Below are 25,823 nucleotides of genomic sequence, written 5' to 3' on the forward strand. Positions count from 1 at the left end.
AGTTTTAACACTGACTGTGCTTTAGTTACTACACAGACATACTGTAGAACTTTTGCTCGCCCTCTAGTGGACAACTGTCTAAATCTGACCAAACCGAGAAAGGAAACGTGACTAATGTTCAGTTGTTTCCAGACAAAACAGGTGCACTTATATCATTACTTGTACATGCATTCTCTATGAAACTGCAAGTACCAGTAACTGCACATATCTCTTTTTCCATCAAGGCACCACTTGCACTCATTTTGACGTTACATTATACTGAAATGAGTTGATTAATTAGTATGTAGTTAATAAGTATAAAACAAGACCAATGGCCAATTTTCCCACACTTGACCTTGCTGTGACCTTGGCCTTGTCTGGATCAAAACCAAAACCTAATAAATTCATCTTGGGTTAACAGTCGTAATAATCTATAAAGCCTACAAACATTTAATCATTCTTTGGCCCTAACAGCAGAGGATTCATATTCCACAAATCTATTTTGATTTCGCTTTTTCTGTTGTTTCTCAATTCTTTTCAATTTCGTAATTGTTTCATAACGGCGTTCAAAGCAGCTTCACAAAATTAAATAGATTATTAGATATTATTTCTTCTGCAGTCTTTGTTTTAATATATTAGCCCCGGTTTTAATGTCAACATGATATGAATGAAAACAAAATGATTGGGTTTATTTGTGTATTATGTTTTATTAACAACTGACCATCAGACCAAATCTCAGTATTATAAGGACAACTAGTTGATGAGGCCTTAGCAGGGGTTTAGGATTTATGTCCATTTGCCGAACAGGAACCTTGTCTCCTCGTAAAAGATTTTATGAGATGGGAAATAACAAGATTGTTGTTTATTTTTCGTTGACTAGAAATGTTTCATTGGGTTTTTGCAACCTCTTTTCTTGTACAGTCTGCGGATACATGTGGATTGTCAAGTTTACTTACCAAATAAATGTTAGCAACCTTTTTTTTTTTTTAAAAAAGGCTTTAACTTTATCTATACATGAAAAGTTGCTTTTGTCGGTTTTAGACTGTAAATCAGTAGTTAAAATGTCAGAATTTTAATCATAAGCTTGTAAATTCTCCACTAAGCTGCCACTGCTGGGCCCTTGGGCAAGACCCTTAACTCTCAACTACTCAGATGTGTGAGAATATAAAGGTGTTCTGCCAAATGCTTATACATGTAAATGTAAAATACTAAATCGAATTGCAAAGACTGTATAATTAGTCAGAGAAAATAGATGAATAAAGAAACTCACTTGATCTCTAGTTTCTCAATGTCTTCATCCTCTACCTGGAAGTTCTTCCTGTTGTGATTGCTCGGTCTGGAAACCTGTGCAATCATACACACACACACCCACACAGCTTCATTCTGTTGTTCACTGGTTTAATTATAACATGTGGGTATTAGGTGTCTAATGTGGTGCGGTTCCACTGAGTGCATGTTTAGCAAAGCTGATGAAACACCCGTAATGATGATCAGCTTGCAGCTGGATTTCACTGTCATCATTATACAGATTGCTTCAATGGAAATGTTTCACAATCGACTTCGATTGACAAATTCAAAACAGGGACTCTGCTGCAAGTGCTCTGGGTTGGAATTAGTACAGAAAACAATGGGGGAAGAGGAAAAAGAAGTGGCGTATATTAAAGTGGAATGAGGGACTGGAGAGAAATATGTATGTCTGTTTACCTCAAAGTAAACTGTCTCATCAAAATGAGGGTCACTGGTTTTCTTCTTCACCTTTGTCTTTTTCTGATCTGACCTGTGTACATAATCACAGAGAGAGAGACAGAGAGAGATAAAGTGAAAGGCAGAATATGTAAGTGAGAGTGAGAGAGACAGAAGAAGGTGAAGCGAGATTGTTATGTAGACCCTTTATTGAGGCTTTATTTACCACACGTCTGTTACACAGCTTTCCGCAAGCTTTACATAAAAACTTCCTGCACAGTTTCCATAAACAAACACACACACACACACACCCCAGCAAAACTGGCACAAACTATATGTGTGTTGTGGAAAGTCTCATCTCTGTCTGTAGCCAGTGTAAACAGGGCAGCAAGAGGGAGACATCATCAGTCACCTTCTGCTTGTGTGTGTGTGTGTGTGTGTGTGTGTGTTTGTGTGTGTCTGTTAGAGTGAACCCATATGACAAATTCAAAATATGAAAGTTGTAGTGACACGTGTTTAGTACAATTATTGTGGTTGTGACTTGTGATTTCTCGCTATATGTTGGCTAAAATATTTAAAGGAAATAATTTTACAAAAGAGTACAATCTCTAGAAGAAAAATAATTCGTTAGTATTCACTTTTTCAAGAAGAATTACGCTAATAATAATATTAATAACAATAATAGAAAAACCCTTTAAACTGTTCTGAGTATTATTGCCTTTTACAGTATCATATTTGACACTTTGACTCTTATTTGCTTTGTTTATACACACTCTCTGTCTCACTCTCACCTCTGTGTCACAGTGTTTGTCTCTGGTTACCATGCACCCAGAATCCTTTCACACCTTATGTTGGGGAGGTAATGACTAAGTACATTTTCTTCTTACATTTAACCTGAATTCCTTCAATTTACCACTTACTTTTTTACCAGATTCCTTGTGCGAGGCTCTGCCCAGCATCTCAAAATAATTACATTATAAAGTCTTTTTTCTTTGCAAACTCATGAATCATATTTTTTGTGTTAACAGTTTAAAACAATGACCTGAAACGTCATGCTGGTGCACATGAGTTATAGATTTTAATCTTGCTGGATCTCAGCATGGCATTTGTTACAGCGGTTCTCAAGAGGCTTATCCATCATTTTGAAAATTGGGTAGCTCTCAGAGATAGTTTTCATATATTCAAGAGACTAATTCATATTTGGTGTCTATAAAATGTCTTCATTATAATAATTCAACGATTCATGGAAAAGATCCACAGAGCATTGTTTTAGAACCTCTGTACTTCTCTCTTTGTAATATAATCAGGTAACATGAAAATAATGTCCACGCTTATGGCAATAAATAAACCACATACGTATCTCTAGTCCACTAGTCAAAACTGTTTTGATAGACAAATCAACAGTGTGTCAGATATTTTTGTATAGATATCCCAAAACCTGTTGGAGCTCATCATCAGGTCATCATCAGTCTAATTAAACATGCCAATCTCAATGAACATCCAAACATTTAGTGGACTCATTACACGGAGGCAAAAAGAACCTCCCACCGTCTTTACATTCTTTTCTTTTTTTTAAGAAAGATTTGGCCTTATTGCTTAATCTTTAAAGCTTTGTTTTGTAATGACATCCCACATACTGTATCCAAAGTCGATGTTTGATTTACAAACATGATTAACAACTGGAGAAGTACAGTTTCCAGATGGCGGTTTTAATGGCTGAAACCCAAGATATTAATAGAAAGCCCTATATTGTTTGCAAAAATATTTAGAAATAAAAAAAAAAGTGGTAAAAAGAATACTATTGTTGGAAAAAGAAATTCATGTTTTCATCAACTAATGAAGCAAAAAAAAAAAAGAGTTAGTCCTGGGAAAAGGTTCCATGTTTGGGAGGAAACTCATCACTGCTCATTACCCTGGGAAAACCTTCACAACAGTAAAGCATGGTGCAGGTACTATAATGTTTTGGGGATGCTTTTCTTCAACAGAGTGGGAAATTGGTGAGGGTTGAGCATAAAAAGGATGACGTCAAAAATACAGGAGAACCACAGAAGAAAATCCTCTTTCGGTTTAAAAGAGAATGAGGTAAAGGTTCATCTGGCAACATGAATACATTGCTAAAAGGTGCAAATATACTATACTTTTACCATGTGTTACGTACCCACACAGGAGCTACCTGAACAGCATTGTTCACTCACTCGCTTGTGTATGTTTTGTACATCTGGAGTAAAAGCAGCATTCACCAGATTTCAAAGCAAAAACATCCCAATCCTGCTGGCTTCCAGGTCAAACTGTAAGCTCCTGTGTTTTCACAAGTAGACACGTTAAACGGACCGACGGGCTCCGTTGCTTTTTAAAAATGTTTTGCGGTGTGCCTGACTGTTGTCACAGAAGACCTACCTCTTCCTGAAACACTTAACTTAGCACTTTCCAAGTTTGTAGAATTCAAGAGTTATATTTATATTAAGTTTGTAATCTTTTGTACCAGTATAGATTTATTCATTACTAGATACTCAAAGCACTTTTGTACGTCACTCTGGATAAGGGTGTCTGCTAAATGCCGCAAATGTAAATGTAAAATGTCACGATGCCGGATCTCCACTTCCAAACTCTCACCACATAAAAAAATATTCACTAATCTTGAAAATGGAAAAGAGTGGTACCCAATACCAGTCTAGTGTAGTCTAGAGACACGCCGTTAGTCCGTGTACATGGTTGGTGATACTGTCGCGTGGTGCTGCAATGCCTTCACTATTTATGTGTACGTGTTACATTAATTTACGAGGACATTAGTGCATTCGGTAGCCACTTTGCATACAAGCAGTTAACAGCAAGTATAAATCAACCTTGAGCGCGATGCGTTCCGAGACCAGAACTCGACCTGGTTGAGAATCTCTGACAAGATGTGAAAAGTGCTGTTGATTTGTGTATCCATAGAATTGATCAGAGCTTGAAGAATTTAGCCAAGAAGGATGGATAATTGGAAACTGCATATTGTAGAACATTTCTAAAACATGCAGCTGTATTTGCAACCAATGGCCCTTTTAACAAACTATTGACCCAGAGAAGTAAATACCAACAATCTTCTGTTTTTTTTATGTCTTATGCCACAATAAAAATATTTTGTATCTTCATTTGTTACATATATTGTGTGAATCTTACATCTGAAATAATTGTTTAACTTTGTAAAAAGAAAAAAAAGAAAAAAAAAAAAGTTGAAAGTACTAGAGAGATGCATGAATACGTAAGCAATATTTACTTGGATATTCTTTTACAAAATATTGTATTCGATCATACTTTGTAGCGTGTGTGTGTGTGTGTGTGTGTGTGTGTGTGTGTGTGTGTGTGAGTGTAAATTACCTTGCAGGGCCAATGAGTGTTACAGAAGCGTAAGAGTCGCAAGCCTGCCCACTGATTAACGGTAAACCTTGGCACTCGATTATCCTATACACACATACACACACAGACACACACACATAGAGTAAGTGTTATTACACAATCATTATCTACGCCTGCCAAACTGTGACATTTTATACTGACTAATAAAAACGGTGCGAAAATGTATGACATCACATCCTGTATGTGTTTTTCTTTTTTGTGTGAATGGAAGAAAGAAAAATAAACAGAGAGGTAGAAACAGACAGACAGAGAAAGACAGACACAGAGAGAGAGACAGACACAGAGAGAGAGAGAGAGAGACAGACACAGAGAGAGAGAGAGAGAGAGTGAGAGAGAGAGATACTAAAAGCTGAAGCTAAAACAGAAGCACAGTTGCAGCAGAAGAAGAGCAAGTCAGACTTCCTGTTTTGGTGGCATCACTTCCTCTTTCATAACAACATCTCTCTCTCTCTCTCTCTCTCACACACACACACACACACACGCACACACGCACACACGCGTACACACACGCGCACACACACACGCGCACACACACACGCGCACACACACACGCGCGCGCACACACACACACACATGCTGACTCACCTGACCTGCAGGCGCGAAGGAGGCCCGTTATCTGTGATCACTTCATTAAGTTTCATCTCTAGATGAACCTTCCCCTTAAAAATGACCCACACACACAGGCACACACACACACACACATAACACTTTTAATTCAAAAACATTGTGTCTTTTCTTTCCACAAAGTATATGTTGTTTGCTTGTGCTGGTTGTTCTGTCAGATAACACATATGCAGTGTTAAAACCACTGTTATCTGTGTCACATACCAGCATGCCACGTGTCTATGTTATGTATGGCACCTCATTCTAAAATGGCCGAAAAACAAACTGAATTTGCCATTTAGACCGGATAAGGGAGGTCACCATATACACCTAACTACATACATAACTGTGTATGAATACGTTTACCATCACTATCGAGCACATGACTTCATTCTCCTTAGTACAGTACGAGTGCACCGTCATACTAATACAGGAATGACATCTCATGTTTATGAACCACAGACACCCATATGAACATCTTTGCATGTGCACCCGCACACACACTTTTTATGACTGAGTTTTCCGTCCTCACTGCTGCTGAAGGGTGAAATGTGTGTACTAAACAGAGAATAGACTTTACACATACAACGGAAATGGAGCAGAACAGCTCTGTGCCCGACTCAAAACACATACACACGTCTGATTAGCTCAAAGAGTGATGATGAACAGCCAGGATGTGATCTGGTGGTCTAACATCTAAATATGAGTACCAGTGACTAACCACATACACATAAATGAGGCCATATGTGTGGATGTGTGGATGTGTGTTTAGTTTAAGCAGACGATTAAAATTTCAGCCTGCCCTACTCTAAATGTAATTCATGGTTTGATTTTTGATTTGACCATATTAAATCAAGTTAATTAATTCAAGTTTAAAAGTCTTGCTTTTAATTCATACTCACTGGAACAACAGTCAAATTTCCAAAGAATTAAAGTCCAAAAAGGCTTTGTGTGAGTGAGTCATGTAAATACTCATTCGCAAACCCCCAATTATTTTGTTTTTTTTAGCATTATTTCATTGAGCCCAGGATTGGACTGTCACAGCTATGGTAATCCTACTGGCTTTGACCTATTGGTTGCTTTTCTGACTTGAGCTCATCTTACCCAGTCATTGCCTTTGCTGGACAGCTTGCATCAAGATTGAGGCATATTCTTTCCATTTGAAATTATTGTTTTTTTTTCATAACCAAAATCTAATTATGACTTTTTCATAACTTTGTTCTGGACTTGTTCCTGATAGCTCCCGGGTCTTCGTAATACTAAAACATGTTCTAAAACTTGGAGTTCCTCCAAGAGCAAGTGTGACCACATGACTATTATAATAATCACCCATCTGAACTCCATTTAGTAATTTTAAATATTATGGCCTCAGATAGCAAATTATTTAAAATGTATGGCACCAACAAAGAGAAATACTTATGCAATCACTACTATTAGTCACATTTTTTATATTAAATTGTATTGCTTTAGTACAATGGTAAATTCTTATTTAAATCTGTTCAAGATTAAAGGCACTGTATTCATAAACATTTATGCAGGGGGTGTAATGGTATACAAATTCGTACAGACGTTTTTCGGTACTGGGCTTTTGGATCGGTACACGTGTACCGAATGCAATCCTATTTACGTGCGGAACATAGTTAAAATCTGAGTTCCCTCAGAAACGGATTAAGTGGCTGACCACAAGTTTGTTTGGTCTCCACCTCGCACAACAATTTAATTTTTTATTATAATAATTCAACTTGTAAACATACATAACAATGCCAGGGGTGTAAAAAAAAGAAACTAGAGTTAGAGCAGTGTCACTGTGGCTACTCACTCCGTACCGGAAATACAATTTTCTTTGCACATGCATAGAAACGCTAAAGAATCCAAAGCACTAGCATTAACCACTAACCAGGAAGTGGCTAGCGGCTAAAGCTAGAGCTATGGCTTCTTTAGCGTATTATATCCAGCCTCAAGAATTTGTCTTAAAAGAAGAAAATTTGGACAATTCTGCATGTCGAGGGAGTAAATGAATGAAGGACGGAAGGAATGAAGACATTAGTTAAAGTATGATGAAATAAGTAGAACAGTTAAATAGATTATATCTTTAAAAAATTAAATGGAAAATGGAAAAAACACACACACACACACACACACACACACACACACACACACACACACACACACACACACACACACACACACGTCTGTATTACCTGAATGGGGTCTAACAAATGTAAACATATTTAATTTTTCCATTTATTTAATCAATTTAATTTGTGCCATTTAATTGCTTACTCAATGTAATCAATATCATAAAAAGTCTATTGCATAATTTGATTTATTCTATTTTCTTTTTTTATCAAATATTATTTTATATATTATTTAACCAAACAGGCATTTTATTAAAAAAATTAAATAAATGTAAACTGTTTAAATGTTTTTTTTTTTTTTTTTTTTTTAGGTTTTCTAAAAAAGGTCTCTTTCGGTTTGTTAAGATTTTTTTTATCAATATTCCTATTTAAATTTGGTCCAATACAGATTACATAAATTTTTTTATACTACGATTAAAGATTTTGCTCTTTTGGCTTTGGGTTGTTTGTGCTTTTATAAATGCAGAAATGCAATGTTTCATGTGCAAAGTTAATATGTGAGCCGCATACCACATGCTTTAACCTATGACAAACCACACCAACACATGCAGGCACACGTACAAATGTGCACAATCTGTGCGCGCACACGCACACACCTTACCTGCACCTCTGAGTTTGGATCCACAGGCTGCAGTGGGAACCAGTTCTCCTTCCCACTGTAATTACACAACTCCTCCTTCCTGAGGGCTACCTTCCCTACACACACACACACACACACACACACACACACACACACACACACACACACACACACACACACACACACACACACACACGTCAATCAAACACCTAACATTTAATGTGGGCATTATACTGTATAAGTGAAATCTATAATGTTTAAAACTGCATCATATCAGCATCCTGTTCTATCTAAGTCTGTGAAAAGATTATTTTAAGGTAATTTAAAAAAATAACAAAGACAAATAAAAGTGTGTGCTTTATAGGTGCTTTATGGTTTATATTTATAATTTTTTTCTCCATTCTTTAAATATTCCATATGTTTAAAATTCTTGCCCTTGTTTATCTCCAGTCTCCTTTCCCTCGTTTCAAAATCCCACTTACGGTCTTATGGTTTTCTTTAAAAAAAAAAAAAAAAAAAAAAAACAACAAAAAAAAAACAGATCCCCTACTGCGCAATTTACCTGACAAATGATTAGCCTCGGTACAAATTGCCTGAAGCTTCTTTTGATTCTTTCAGACATTTTTGAATCCCCTCTGTTGTTGACTTTTCATCCTGACTTTTCATCACTTTTCATAAAGTTATAAATTAGCACACTGTTTTGTCTTCTGTAAATTCACTCTCCAAGGAATTGAACACAGAGGCATACAAAATGCTGCTTCTCGATTTCAATACTGATATATAATATAGATCTGAAATTCACACTATTTATTTGTGTGTGTTTGACGTATACAATACACTAACCTATAGTCAGGTCCCTCTGAAACACACTCTTGCCGTAAACGTAGAAGGACAGACACTGGAACGGCCGTGGGATCTCGAAGTAGAAATCTTCTCCATAAAACGGGCTGAAACACACATACAGGAAATGAGGACATGCAACACAGTGCGGGGCTTCTGCACGCTAATGTTCACACACGTTTCAGAAAGGCAACATTACTGGGCAGTGAGATAATGTGTCTTCCAGTCTGAAAGTAGCATAAGGACAATTGTTCTCCAAGGGTACATGAAAGGGAAAAGTCCCAGACAACAGTCAAACCAATGCCTTTACATATATTAATATTACACTGATATTATTACTACACTGAACGGATATAAAAAGTTTGCTCTGGCTATTTGAAACACAACACTTCTAGTGTATACATCCACTTTACACACATACAATTCTCTTAGTTTGATTTTGTTAGACAAATATATCATATGGACAAAGGTTTGTGGACACCTGACCTTTGCTAAATGCTTTTCTGCATTTAGTCCCTATTTGTTGTTCTAATAGCCTCCACTATGCTGGGAAGAGTGCTTGTGGAGAATAATATTTATTCATCCACAAGGGTGTTAGGCAAAGTCAGATGCTGATGTAGGGTGAAGAGTCTTGGGGTGCAGTCAGCGTTCCGATTCATCCAAAAGGTGTTTAAGGTCAGAGCTCTGTAGCAGGCTAATGAAGATTTTCCTCTCCAACCCATGTAAACCATATCTACATGTAGCTCACTTTGTGCACAAGGGTGTCATAATGAAACAGCTTGGGGTTTCCGACTTTAAGTGAAAGAAACATTTCATTCTACCACACCCAAAGACATCCTACACAATTGTTTACCACTAGCTTTGTGTTAACAGTTTGAAAAATAATGACATGGCTGGAAAAGTCAGGTGTCAGGTGTTTCGGGTAATCCTGCAACTCTTTTTTGATTCACTGCAGGTTCTTCTCTTTCCTTCCTTATCTTTAAATCTGCTCTATGTGTCCAGGGATTATTAGTTATAATTCCATGAACGTTCCACTCACTAATTATTGGACCAGTACTAATGGGGATCTTTGCTGTGGTCTTTGACAAGGACATCAGCTGCAAACTGAACAACAGTGTGTAGTTTTAATGTCCAGATTCAATATAGTGACCAAATACTTTTTTATTGTCAATAATGTCTTTTATGTCATTTATTCATTCACTCATGCATTTATTTGTTTGTCTGTTTGTTGATTCATTCATTTTCAGTAATGGCTATTTTCTCGAGGAAAGAGGGGAGTTTATCCCGGTAACACTGTGCATGAGGTGTGATTGGCCTCCAGTCTATTGCGTGACATCATACAAATACACATTCACACACTCATTGACACCAAGGGAGAATTAGACACAGCCAGCCTACTTACAAGCATCTTTTTTTAAAAGTCACATGCACAATCGGATAAATTGTGAATAAAGCGTGGATGATGTGGGTGATTTACAATCGCAGCCAAGATCTTCACTTACAAAGCAGGGGCAGGAAACAGTATGTAAATCAGGTTTTTTCACATGCTGCTTTTCTTGATAGCCATGGTGAGAACAGATCCCTGAGAGATTTCCAAAACAGCAAAACTGAAACTAAATCTTGCCACACACACAACGTATAGAGCTGATGAAAAGCAGTGTGATTTGAATGATTTGATGTGCGAAAAAAAAAAAAACCAACCTAAAAATAAAAAAATAAAAAATAATTGTCACAGGGCGAAGGTGTGAAATCTGGTGAACACGCTAAACATTTTGAAGGTGTTTAAACTTAAAAATGAAAGTTCCCCTGCTGCCTTAAAGACGTGAGTCAACTTGAACATAACCTTTGTTCCAACTCAAAAAGTTGTACACATAGTCAAGACAAGGGATTACTTCACGTTTGAATCGTTCACCATCCAAAAGTCATGACCACTGGAGTTAAAAAAAAAAAAAAATAAAAAAAAAAAATTATTCACAGGATTCAAATGGGCTTTCATGTTTTGCATTGCAGGTAATATGAAACTAACTTTGACACAATTATGTTGTCATGACTGTAACAGAGCAAAGTTCCTGAACATTTTGACATAACCTTAATGATCCTTCTCATTCAAAATGAGTCAGTGGTTTAACAGTCATTCGAATGGCAGGCAAACGTACTCAAAAATAACCTTAATAAATCACACTGAGAGTGCAAAATGAACTCGACTGTACAAAATCTGTCATGTAGAAATGCACCAATTTAGCATTTTTCCTTAATTAAAACACACAGAAACCGAAACAATCTGTGCTTTTTTTTTTTTTTTTTGCTTCAAGGACCCAATCCTCCATAGAGTGCTAGTAAATCAGCTTGAATATTTATGTCTCATTTATTTATTTTTACATACACAACGCTTTAATCAATCAGAAACTCTCTGCTTCATGGGGAGGCACTGAGAATTCAGCTCCTCACTACCTACAGAAGTGTTAATAAACATTATGTGAACTTTGTGTCCTGCAGAGACTGATATTCTTACTGGTATTTAGTTTGTATTTGCTGCATGATAATGATAAAACCTTCTATACGATGTAGATGCGCAAGTCAGGCGTGCACGGTATAGGTTTTTCCCCGATCACGATTTTCGCTTTGTAAACAATCATGATAAATTATTGAATCGTTCAGAACAGGAAAAACAAGGAAATGAGCATGTACCACATTTCAGGTTTTAAAGAGAGGAGAGGAGGTGTTGCGATATTATCAGCTGCACGGTCGATTACTGGGGCAATCAGAGAAATATCAGTCAAGTGGCAGATTTTGAAGTGATTTTGCAGTTATGCATGGTTTGACATGTAATCTTTTCAAATGTCTGTCACAACAAACACAAAAACACAAATATTATTTATTATTACCATTGGCATTATTTGGCTACGGAATCTTTTTGAGCTGAAAACTAAAAAAAGGTTTTTGGACATTTTTTTTTTTTTTTGGTGTATCCCTAATAAACGTACTAAATACAATCGACGCTCAATTCATGTCTAATGTTAGCTTTTGTCAAATAGAAACTGATACATTTTATTTCACATTAATAAACTCGAAACAATCTTTATTCACCCTGACTGAAATCGAGTGAGCCCACGAGAGCATCTTTGTGCTAATCAAAAGCACATGAGATTGGGGAAAGGGGACACAGCTTCCAGGAAGTGAGTGTTAATATAAAAGAGTTCATAACACCTGTGCAAATTGTTCCACATTCACATGTCGGTTGGCTCAGTTCCTGTTTTATTGGGAAGAAAAAGATTTCTATGGCAAGTGTGTAGCGATTGGCAGATCTGGTGATATTGTACATTATAATCAGCTATAAATGCTAATTCAGTATCATGGCAATATAATATCATGTAGGGATGATAATTCTGTTATCTTGCAGAAAATCGTGGTCTATTTGTACAATGACATTTAGACATCTAAGATTCAGAAATGAACTTGCTAAATAATGTATAAAACTGCAATAATATTATAAGAATAAAGCTCCAGATTTCGGCGCGCGAGGAGAATGACCGTGTACGAATGGAGTCAGTGCGGTCGAATACCTCAGCACATACTGCAGACGAGAACGAACATCCGCCCACACACACATGCAACACATTACACACTCACAGCCCACGCAGTCCAGTACGCATGCGCGCACTTGTGAAAACACACACACACACACACACACACACACACACACACACACACACACACACACACACACACAAATATCACAGGTGGAAAAAGGTTCAAACTGTGCAGCACATGTAGAAAACAAGGACACAGAAAAAGAGAGAGAGAGAGAGAGAGAGAGAGAGAGAGAGAGAGAGAGAGAGAGAGAAAATGAGTCTAAGAGATTTTGAAAGATGACAAAAAAAGGCACAGAGACAAGGAGATATATAGAGACAGAAGAGAAACAGACTAACGCAGACAGATTTGCCGATACAATCCATTATATTTCATGCTAATAAAGCAGACAAAATCGAACTGTACTAAGTGTAAGATCGAGCGAGATTCAGAAATGGATAGAGAGACTAAAAGAGAGAGAGAAACACGTGGGTGGAAACACTTCCTGAGTCACAATCCTGTGAGCACAGAGAACAACACACTGTTGTGAAACACTGATAAAATGACAGAGACAGTGGCACAGAGAGAGAGAGAGAGAGAGAGATGGTAAAAGATTGACAAAAAAAAAAAAAAATATATATATATATGCAAGATTTTACTCACAAAACCAGAAAACTAAACTGGGATTCATTCATACACTTACTACATGTTTTTGTACATGTGTATGTGTGTGTGTGTGTGTGTGTGTGCATACACACTCCGTGTACACGATACACTACTTAGCATATGAAATACTGGCTTGAATGAGTCAGCTTCCTACTTTCTATCGAAGTACTACACAGGCGATGAAATACATGGTGCCCAGTAAAAGTCCGAACCATGAAAGAACACGCCTCACCTCAGACTCTTGTCATACACTTTAGTGCGGAACACTTCCTCTTGGTCCAGACTGATGGTGCAAAACGTTCCAATGTCTCGGAGACGATTCGATACAGAACCGATGCCGAGGTTCCGGCCTTCACCTGAAAAACACACGTAATATGCAAATGCAAATTACAGTTTAAAAAAACAACTGCACATCAATAATAGCAAAACTTGCTTTTCTTTTTCAAAATGTGTTTTCTCCCCAAATTGAATATGAAATCCCAGAGGAGGGATGCAAGTTTTACAGTGGTCCTCATTAACCATCACAAAAATAAGGCTTAATGAGACCTACACACAGATACACACACACATACACAAGTAAGTAATGAAGTTGAACCAGTTATGTGTAGCCCTTATGTTACTGTTTATTTAAAACAGGTAATGACCGTTTGATTATACGGTTATCCATATATGGAATGTAGGTCATAACATGTACGTTCAAACTATTTGGCGTTCCAACAACAAAAAAAAAAATAACCCTTGACATTTTGTTACCGCCATCGGGAAACAGCCAAATGCAGAATTTTTGATTTGATAAGCAGTTGACGAGGTATTAACCTTTGCTGTTTCTTATTTTTGTGACTTATTGTATAAAAAAAAAAAATTATACGTGCATGCGTGTGCATTTAATAGAAACAAAATATCTTGGGGGTGGGTGTAGGGGAGGTGCCTGGGGTTATCTAAGCCAATTTATTTTCTAATGGTGCTTTTAGTGCTACCCTGCTCACCACCTCACTTCCGTTCAGCCATTAACACACCTCCTTTGACCCCACCGTCAGCAAAGTTACAAGGAAGGCACATGTCAAGTTGTTTCTCGGTCCTGGCACCCAGGTGGGGGAACAAACTCCTCCTTGGCTGTCTGAAGAGCTGAGTCACTGGCAGCCTTCAAAACAAAGACTAAAGACCTACCTCTTCACTGGGCACTTGTAAACAATTATTTTAAAAAATCCCTTCACTCTCATGTTAGCTTTTTATGTCGAACCCCCCCTGAACAGGGTTTTTAGCTTTATGTTATTCTTAGTCCTGATCTAGAGAACTAGCATTAGGATGCTTTATAGAGATTTCAAAGCACTTTGTAAGTAGCTCTGGTTAACAGTGTCTGCTAAATGCTGAAAATGTAAAATATACCAGCAACAAGGATGCCATTTGTATAAGGGGAATTAAATCATTTGGGCCAGGAGACATGGTGGCATCGAGCATGATGGTAGATTTATGAGCAAAAACATTCTTCAACCTTAGAACTTTGTTTACATACTGTCAAAGCTGTGCATTATATGTACGTGTGTACAAATCTAAGAAAAAGCTTGTGCTTAGAAATTTATTGCATTCAAAAGTTCACACAAACATCTGAATACAACACAGGTACTGAGTGTATCTAATGAATAGGAAGTCGAAGCAGATTTTTTGATAGTGATACTGCTGTCTTTGCTTTTCTTGGCTTAAGAACCTTTCGTAATAGAAAAAAAAAAATGATGTGAGAGTTTATCCTGGTCATAGCTGTACTGGATGCAGAGGTGACCCTGAAGCACTAGGCATGAGCCAAAACCTTAATCATAACCTCGGTAATTAAAAGGAAATCGCTTGGCTCTTTTAGGTTGTTTTATTAAAGTTGCAGGTTTTGTCACATAAAAACAGTGTGTGTATGTGTGTATGTGTGTGTGTGTCTTAGTGTGCGCATGTACGCAGAACTGTATATTAAACTGCATCGTGTGTAAGATGTGGTTAAAGGCGAGAAGTATTCACTTCCTCCCAGAATGCACTGCGACTTCCAGCAAAACAGTGATTCAGAAAAACAAGCGCGCACACACACACACACAAACGCCACATATCATCCATATTTATTACACGTTGCACAAAAATACAACCCAGCAATTAAAGCACAAACTTGGAGTGGAGTATAATGATTAAGGGTAAGTCTATGATATTCAGGGAAAAAAAAATAAAAACTGAAATCTGAAATCAAGTCCAGTCCAGTTTTTGTCAGTTCATGTCAGACCTTATGAGTTTACTACATTTACAGCAAGTGTCTCCACTCACAGATGTGTGTGTGTAAATAATACAGTACAGTCAAATATACATACGTTTGTTATATATCATGATGCATTTCAAATTCAGTTGAAAGTCTTAAAACATCATTCAAAAATCATAATAAATGCTACGAATATCATGCTGTGAAGATCTATTCGTCTATTGTGAATTTTATATGTATTGTGACTTTCATTTAAGCATCGTATATGATTTTTGTATATATAATGAATCTTGTGAATGCTGTATAGTGCTAATTTTTTTGTGAATTCAGTATGATGTCTTGTCTCTAGGGCTGCTGCTATTGATTATTTTAGAAATCAAGTATTCTACGATTATTCCATCGATTAATCGCAAATGAAGTACCTTTTCTTTAATAAAGAGGGATACTAAATAAGAGAGAGGAACTAAGACGGATCTCATAAAATGAACGAGTAATTTGTTTTTCTTTTTTTTTAATGTACATTTCTATTGCTGAATTTGCACACAAGAATATCTGTAAAAAACTAAACAAATTTAGTGCATTTAATTGCCACATTACATCAAAATACAAACATGGTGCGTTCAAAAAGTCCCTCTGTAGTTTAAGTAGGTTATGGGAAACTATTTGTTTAATGAGACTCATTATTATTCTCACTCTCGTATTTATTTATTGGATCGCGCACAGTATCGCGATGTGGTTTTCTTGTCTCTGGAAAAAGTTGCTTGAAATCTTCCACCCAGTAAATACGTGTATTTATGCCAAGCTTTAAAAACGTGCTCCACTACCTGCTCTACTGTGGAGGGACTCTTTGAACGCACTGTATATAAATAAAAATATAAAAAAAAAAAGAATTTCTGGTGTTTTCTTTGGCCTGAATCCTCTCCTCGCTGTTTTCTCCCCGTTTTTTGCATTCTACAGGCGTCTCCTGTGTTACCTGTACAGGGCTCTTAAGAGTTTAGCAGCCGGTGCGTCAGTAATAACGGTCCGTGGGAAAAAAGGTGCTGTGTTTAGTTAAATGGATGAATCTAAAAACTGTATATAACGACTATTGCGCATTGTTAGCGTATATTGTGGATATATTTTAATTTAATGTTAATAGTCAAAAAATAAAAAAGCAATAAATATATTGGTCATATCTTAAGCTGAAACTAGAGGAACGGGGTGAAAAGTTTTCAAAGTAGAAATAATTTCAAACTAAAACATAAAGAAAACACCGTCACAGTTTTGAAAATAATTTGAAATTGATTTTGATAGTTTTATTGATATATTTGTGTTTGAATTTTAATCTAATATGGCAATTAAATGTACTTAATGAGTTTAGGTTTCACAGATACTCTTGTATGCAATTTCAGCAAATACAAAAGTAAAATTACTTTTTATCCGATTTACTCGATTAATTGATGGAATAATCGGTAGAATGCTCGAATACTAAAATTATCGATAACAACAGTCCTAGTCATTTCTGTATAATCTGCAAATCATGGTACACAATTAAAGAGTTCTGCTTATCACTCATCTCCGTTCTTACCAACATCTAATCACTGATCACCATGGTTCCCAATGACCAATCACTGATTGTCATGGTTTTACATTGAACATTCACTAATAACCATCATTTCCCTAACGATTCTGATCACCATTCTAACAGTTTGAAGAATTTGTTCTGAGAATGTGCTTTTGAAGATAAATGGGTGATGTGGAACCTCTCGTTAAGTAATGAAATGCTAGCTTCTTTATGAATGGAGGCTGCAATGCCTACGGGAGCACCAGGGAACGTTTTTTCCCTTTTGTCTGAAAAGCCTGAACGGGCCTCTGCGAGTCGGCGTGTGGCACTGATCAGACTCTAAACCAGCCGAGTGGGATCTTGCTTAGTTTTACACAGTCACCTCTTTACTTCATGTACAATGATATCAAAGTGCTGAAGTAACATCAAAGCAAAAGAAGTAGAGTCCTGTCTGCTTTGATGTTTTTTCCTCCGCCGACTAAATAATTGACATTTCCACAGTCAAATCTAATAAAAGTATTCTGCACTGAATCAACTAGTTGACTAGCCTCACCCCGACCCCCACACACCCCACCCATATACACTGTAACGATACTAGAGTTTCAAAATTTCGGTTCATGCCTCTGTCTATGCAAGCACAGTTCTCTATTCCAGGTAATTCTAGAAGAGAAACCAATCTATACTCACACACACACACACACACACACACACACACACACACACACACACACACACACACACACACACACATTCTTCGGTACATACCTTTCTGACATGAGTGCGTGATGTCATATGCACACATACAGAGAGGAAGTATAATCTCCCACAAGTAAAGCTTTAGAGAGTCACACAGCAACCAATGCCCTGCAGTCAACTTTATCTTACACGTTTTCTTTCTCACACACACAACCACACCACGCACACACACACACACACACACACACACACACACACACACACACACAGGTGCGATCTGTAGGGAAACGAGCATGTGCCACATAGGAACGGAAGTGTACGCAAACCAAGAGGGCAAAGCCTGAACAAACAAGTTACAAGCACACACACACATGCGCACATAAACACTACTACAGCCACTTTAAAGCAAAACGGTTGCAGAACTCCAGTGCTCCAGCATTATAGAAAATTCTTGAACAGCTGAGATGAACAGTGTTTAAACTCATTTATAGACGAAAGGATGGTTGATAGCTGGGATTGGCTAATATCTAGACATGATTCGAGTGTCTTTTAATTGTGAGTCTATGCTCTTAATGATCACTAATCACTATTGTTCTATGAAAAAATTCATCACTGATTAACCTCCCCCAACACAGATCATCATGTTTCCTAATGACGAATCACTAATCACCACTGATCCCAACAGTCAATCACTGATCATCAAGATTTTCATTGACCATTTTCTAACAACCAGTCACTGATCTCTATTCTTCCCACCAACCAATCTCTGATCAATACTCTTCCTAACACCCAATCACGGATTACCAGTGTTCCCAATGCCTAATCATCGACCATGTTTCAACATGACAAATCATTGGTCACCAATGTTTCCATCCAACCAATCACTGATCTCCACTGTACCCAATGACCAATCATTGACTGCCATTATTCCATCACTAATTGGTGTTGTTGTGTCCAATGTGTTACTGTTTCTAATAATAACAACAGCTTATTCATACATTCATGTGCATGGCATTACAATTTAAGACTAACTATAGAATAAATTGATAGACTGAAACAAAAAAAGTGCTGTGCAGCAAAGAATAAAAATATGTTGGCACAGGAATGACTTGTTATAGCTTATGGTTATTATAAAAGAAGCTACTAGCTAGGAATATTTGTTACTCCTTTCTTATTTTCATTTTTTCAAAAAAATATATAATAGAAATATTTTTATTGTGCTCTAAGCCTCTTCTGAAAGGCTTATTCAATGCTCTGACATGCAAATGACAGTGTTGATTTATTGAAAATGTATGACATCAGCTAGAGACTTTTTGAGCTATATTGGCGAAAAACACGGGTTTGTGTCTTGGTAGAAGCACAAGCCAGCTTTCAGACTCTCCGCTTGGTTGTTTGTAATGTGATGGGAAGAATTAGTTAGTGGGTATGAATAAGTAAATGACATGAATGGAGGTTAGAAAGACGACGCAGAGTGTTATACTGTTAACCACACATGCCGACAATGCTAATCGGGCTACATTTGTAATCACGTTTCTTTTACAGATGTTGTTCAGATTATTTAGAGCTGAAAGGCATATGGTTAGAACAAAAGCGATTGGTATTTGTTATAAAAAAAAGTTAAAAGCCTCAGGGTGTGGAAACCGAAACACAAATGTGATGTTAGCTGTATCTTATCCCCTTTGTGGTTCCAATTTCATCAGAACAGTTTTCTGGAATGGGGAAAAGACAGACTTGGGAGTTCACTGTGAAATCTATAGGGGCAGCCTGCGACAACGGAAGAGAGCAAGCCTTTGTAGCAACCAATCCGCTCATTCGCCGCAGAGGTAAAACACTACCCGAGTTCATTTGTTGCTTCAGGAAACAACGCTGTCAAAACACACACATTACTCTCAGTCCCAAAAGGGATTTTAAGCATCGATGGCTGAGGGCACAGCTGGAGCAGCCGGAAATAAATCTGCATGAATGACTCTTACACAAGTTACCATTCTTTATTGCATCGGTGCACATCGCATCATAATCAGACGTCTCCTCTTAAACAAACACGGCTTTTAAACATTGCCTGCAATAACGGTATATGCCTGCATTGTCATATTCCTTAGAAACGCATGCTCAATTTTATTACTTATATAGCATATATATAGCATTTGAGACATGAACATGGAGATTTTCGTCAGGAGTGACAAGGATGGACAGGATTAGAAATGAGTTAATTAGAGGGACCACACATGTAGGACGTTTTGGAGACAAGGTGAGGGAGGCGAGATTATTGAGAAGTTTGGTCATCTGCAAAGGAGGGACATGGGGTAGATCAGTAGGAGAATGCTAAGGATGGAGCCGACAGACAGGAGAAAAGGAGGAAGGCCAAGGAGGAGGTTTATGGATGTGGTGAGGGAAGACATGCAAGTGGTTAATTTGAAAGAGGCAGATGTAGAGGACAGAGGGGTATGGAGACGGATGATCCGCTGTGGCAACTGCCAAACTGATTTCTATTTACTGTAAAGAACATGAGATCAGTGGTGTTATGCCTACACAGTGGAGTTTACTTCTAATATAACTCTACGATAATACATCTAATAAGAGTTATAGTAGACAAATTGCTGCAAATAAAGCTTTTGATTTAGTTTGTTTACATTTCCAGGTAAAATAAAAGCTAGAATTAGACAAAAAGTAACATACATAAGCACTTTTCCTTTACCTTGTATTTAAACATGTGGATGATTCATTTACATTCAATATTGTTCTATTAAACGATGAGCTTAGAACAGTTGGTAAATATTAGAAATAGTGTAAAAAAAAAAAAATTAGAATTATTATCATGATTTGAACTTTGTGTAGCAGAAGTGAATTTTCCTGTTTCGAGTTTTTCAACCAGTTCACTGCAGCAAAGGTAAACAAGTAAATGATAGCACAGGCAGTCTCAGGACCGCATGTGTCTAATTCTTGCTCATTTTCTAACCAATGATTTCTTGTTAAAAGCTTCATATCAATTTGTATATTTCATATATCCATGTGCAATATGCTTATTTAACCAACTGGTTAATCACTGCACTCTTACTTTCTGTCTCAGGTCAATGTGTACTGTCTTCTATGCATTCTATGTATTAGTCTATGTTGTTCAGTCTGGCCCTGCTGTGCAGTACCTGTATGGTAAATGTGCACTGTTGGTGAACTCTAAACCAGAAACTAATTTCCTTGCAGGCTCAGGCATACATGGCCAATAAAGCTGATTCTGATTTTCTTTCATTGGGGATTGGTCCATTTTTTATGTCTAGGATTCTACATTTAATTATTAAATAAGGGTGTAACGGTACATGTATACGTGATGAAATTTTTGGTACAGGGCTTTTGGTGCAATCCTTTTTACGTGCAGAACATCAGAGTTAAAATCTGAGTTCCCTGAGTTTGTTTAGTCTCCGCCTTCCACTTTGAGTGCATTTAATTTTGTATTATTTTTCTTCTTCTTCTTATTATTATTACTATTACTATTATTATGATTAAACTTGAAAACATTCACAACAATGCCGGGGAGAAACTAGAGTTAGAGCAGTGTCACTGTAGATACTCACTCCGTGCTGGAAATAAGATTTGTTTTGTGCATGCATGAAAACGCTAAAGAACCCACTTCCTGTTTAGCGGCTAACCAGGAAGTGGCTAACACTAGTGCTATGGATTATTAAGCGTTTTATGTCGAGCTTCAATAATTTTTCTTAAAAGGACAAAATCCGGACAATTCCGCATGTCGAGGGAGTGAATGAATGAAGAATAGAAGGAATGAAGACATAAGTTCAAGTATGCTGAAATAAGTAAAACAGTTAAGATCAAATATTAAATGTAAAACACACACACACACACACAGGTATACACATCTGTATTACCCAAATAGCGTATTACATCTTACTATTTAATTACATTTTTCCATTTATTAAATTTTATTTAATCAATTTAATGTGCAAATTTAATTGATTACTCAATTTAATCTATATAATAAAAAGTGGATTGCATTCATTTGATTTATTCTATTTTATTTTTATAAAATATTATTTTGTATATTATTTAACCAAGCAGGCATTTTGGAAACTTTTTTAAAATGTAAACAATTTAAATGTTAATGATCACAACTGTTAATAATGATAAACAACGTTGTAAATAAAAAATGACAGGCAATTATAATCATTCTTTTTTGCATTTCTTGCCCCTAACCGTACCGAAATTGTAAAACCGGGGCTTAAAATACGAGGTACGTACCGAACCATGAATATTGTGTATAGTTCCACCCCTATATTAAATAGAACACACTATTGCCATTGTCACAGATCAGGAAACACAATTTATATAGCCAAGCTTCAATCAGGGATGCGCACAGTCATTCAAATTTCCAGGTTAATTCTTTGACGTGTCAGTATTTGAATACAGAAAGCAGTATTCAGATATTCATTAGTCAGATATAGGCAGATATGCTTTATTGATCCCTGAGGGGAATTTGTGCCCTAGCTCCACATAAAGCCAATGAACAAAAATGAAAAGAAACCAGTCTGATGGTGTTTTGATGATAGTGCTGTGCATGTTGATGGTGTGTATATAGAAACATGTTTAAAAAAAAATGTTTGGAAAGCAACTAATTAGATACGGAGCTTCTGGGGGAAAAAATCAATAAAATGCAATGACATTTTAAAAATGACACCTTACAGCAACTTTACAAAAAGATTTGTAATGTGGCACATCTCAACCACATTTTATACACCAGTTTTGGCTCTCAAAACTGAAATAATGTTTCACTCACCCTAAGCAATTTGTATAATTACCGCTCCGATCACACAGTGGTTCTTTTGATCTAATTACACTTTCAGTTGCATTTTAACTTAATCATTTGCATTGTGACAGCAAGGTACGGAATGAAATATTGACTCGATATTCCTCCCTGAATTTCTGTTCATTCTTTCTCAACATTACATTTCTCAAAACAGAAAAATTTGCACCAGCAGGACAGGCAGAAAGAAGGCTTAATTGCAGCGCAAAAATAATTACACCACGCGTATAATGTTCCCTTTTAATATAAATATATAATCTCCTTATATTAATATAAGTTAATAATGTCACTTCAGTAGGCTTACATATAATACATATCTATATATCTCTACTGTATAGATCCTGCCATATGAAATATATGAATGTGGACTTTTGCCCTTGTAAGCAACAATGTAAACATCATGAAACCAGTAAGTATACAGGCGCTAGGGGTGTAATGGTACACAAATTTCGATATTTTATATCATTTCTGTGAGAAATATTTTCAGACAAGCTTCGAGTTCATTTGCAACTTGGGAGGGCTACTGAAAAAAGGAAGTGAGGCAATATCTCAGCAACAGCTTTGACGTACTGCCGTCAAATTTACTGAATCTCCCTGGGAACAAGCACTCATAATCCCAATGGCTTCTGGTCGTGCTCTGTCGCTATAGGGGGTGAGTCTTAAAAAAATGCTTGGTCCCCTTCATTGATGCTTACAGCTGTTATTACTATTACTACTACTACTACTACTATTATTATTATTCCTACCCATGAGATAGAATCCAGCACTAGCATGACTGTCCGTTGTGTTTAACATACTTTTTTGTACTTCAACCAGTTGAGCAATATTATGGCAATGTTGTACTGTCATGCACATCAAGCCTTTACACTCAGGATTAACTCCTACTCCTCGCAAGAGCTGCTCAGACACATTTACAAACACATTTTTACTACCAGACAATTTGAAGCGTAAGTCTCAGAAGAACTGCATGCTGTTCAGCTGCTCAGCTCCTTAATGAGCCACCGCTGTCAGTGTTAGCCTTTTAGCCTAGTCCATGAGCTTGAACCATGTGACAGTGAGTCCTGCATTTCTAATGTATCATGATAAGGAGATGCATAAACAGACTGAGACACGGGGATATGATTTAAGGTAAGGAGTGTTAGCAGAGAATACTCTGCTATTCATAATGAAAGTGCAAAGTGATTTTGTGAATGAACGAGATCCATTCAGCACCAGACTCATTCAGTTCAAAACTGAATCAACCTTTCACACGGTCACACATACACACACATACACTTCTGGTGATACAAACACTGCCTTTATACACTTCTATTAAACACTGCCATTGTAAGTCCACTCACACTGGATGTGTCCCAAATGACACATTCTATTCACTACAGGCCACATGAGCACACATTAACGACAACAGGAAGCGGAAGTCAAGAAGCCTTGTGTGATGTGACATATTTCTGACTTAAAGCTTAGTATTTAGATTTTTTTCACTCAGTTATAGCAGGAACCTAACATACATATATAAATATATACATATACATATATATATATATATATATATATACACACACACACACACACACACACACACACACATATATATATATATATATATGGTACAGTGGTATAAATCAGAAGTAAAAAGTAATTCCTTTTGATAAAATAATAAAAAAAAGTTAGTTTTTCAAGAAGAGTTTCTGCTTTTAAATGATTGATAAAGATCAGAGGTGCCCACACATTTTTCTATGAAGAGCCAAAAGATTTTACTTCATTGGTTTGAGCTGTGAGCCAGAGTTTGTATTATACCAAACATTATATTAAAATGAAAGATGCCATTGTTCCATAATATTACATAAATAAATATATAAAAATATGAAATAAATAGAAAACATTACTCTGTAATTTGCTTAACTAACGCAGTTATATTTTTCATTTTCTAGTTCGTTAAAATTAATACTACAATGAAAAGCAACCCAATTCAATTTATTGTACAGTTCTCTGCCTAACACAGCTTTTCATTGACCTCTAATGAGAGACATGAAGCCGGTCCTTATTTTTTTCGAGGGTTTTTCCAAATGGCATTGTTCTTATATGCCATTCTCATATGGCATGGCGGGCCAAATCAAAGGTCAACATGGTCCAAATTTGGGCATCTCTGACATAAACAGATGAACTTTGCAAAGCAACTAAAATATTAAAAGGTTTACAGGAAAAACATCAGTACTGATTTAACTTTCATTTCTGAATATAACATCGCAGACAATTAACAATCATTTTCCCGACGAGGCAAAAGGTTAACAGCGAAGAACAAAGATTGAGGCTTAGCACCTGAATAACACCCAATAAACAACACAAACACTTCGACTGAATACAGATATGCCGATAGTCTAAAACACACACGCACTCAATCTATAGAACACTAACACGTAGTAGTGAACCAGTACATACATAACATATATAACAAGTATCCAGACATCATACCGATCTTGATATCACTATGAAACAAATGGAAAGTACAGGCATGGAAGTTGTTGTGGGAATGCACGAGTTATAAATACAGAATTGTTTTCTGTATAGTCAGATAAACAACAAACCGAAAAAAAAATACAGCCTAGAATATCATCTAAGCACGAGTTTAATGTAATGATATTTAAACAGTTGAGAGAGCACAAGGAAAGCCAGGCAAAGCTTAAATTGGAAACCATGTGCCTCGGTGCCTTGATGTCTAAGTGCTTACAGGAGTCTCACGTGCAATTCTTTCTCGCACTTGAGTGTCCTCTGCATGCACAGGATATCCATCCTTAAAGCTCTTTATTAAAGATAGTGTTTGAACGTCATAAAATCACCGGTTGCTTGTATTATATAATTTCCAGTGTGTTCATCAGTGCAGAAATGCATGCTATGCTCACTTCATATAGTTTAACGTGCTATCAGAGCTTTTTTTTTAATGAGTATAAGTAAATCTACATCGTTGCATCCCGAAAGCCTACAATTTGTGCTTATTTGACGCTGCGTGATCCCCGTGAACTCCAAGCGGGACTGTTTTCTCCTTACAGGACACACATGCTCCATAATAGGGATGCTTGGACCCTTATGCTGCTCTG

The 25,823-nt window shown here is 36.8% G+C and overlaps 1 protein-coding gene across 2 annotated transcripts in view; it reads right to left on the reverse strand.

Annotated features, from left to right (window-relative positions):
* rasa2 (RAS p21 protein activator 2) overlaps nt 1-25,823 on the reverse strand; it is a 47,524-nt gene that overhangs the window by 18,584 nt on the left and 3,117 nt on the right. For both annotated transcript variants that reach the window (XM_046865216.1, XM_046865215.1), the window contains exons 2-8: nt 13,688-13,811; nt 9,223-9,326; nt 8,401-8,495; nt 5,644-5,717; nt 5,020-5,103; nt 1,684-1,756; nt 1,250-1,323 (exon numbers count right to left, since the gene is read on the reverse strand). In XM_046865216.1, coding sequence (XP_046721172.1) covers nt 1,250-1,323; nt 1,684-1,756; nt 5,020-5,103; nt 5,644-5,717; nt 8,401-8,495; nt 9,223-9,326; nt 13,688-13,811 — 628 coding nt within the window. The remainder of the gene's footprint in view (nt 1-1,249; nt 1,324-1,683; nt 1,757-5,019; nt 5,104-5,643; nt 5,718-8,400; nt 8,496-9,222; nt 9,327-13,687; nt 13,812-25,823) is intronic.

Source organism: Silurus meridionalis, chromosome 13, assembly GCF_014805685.1.
Source record: "Silurus meridionalis isolate SWU-2019-XX chromosome 13, ASM1480568v1, whole genome shotgun sequence".
NCBI lineage: Eukaryota > Metazoa > Chordata > Actinopteri > Siluriformes > Siluridae > Silurus > Silurus meridionalis.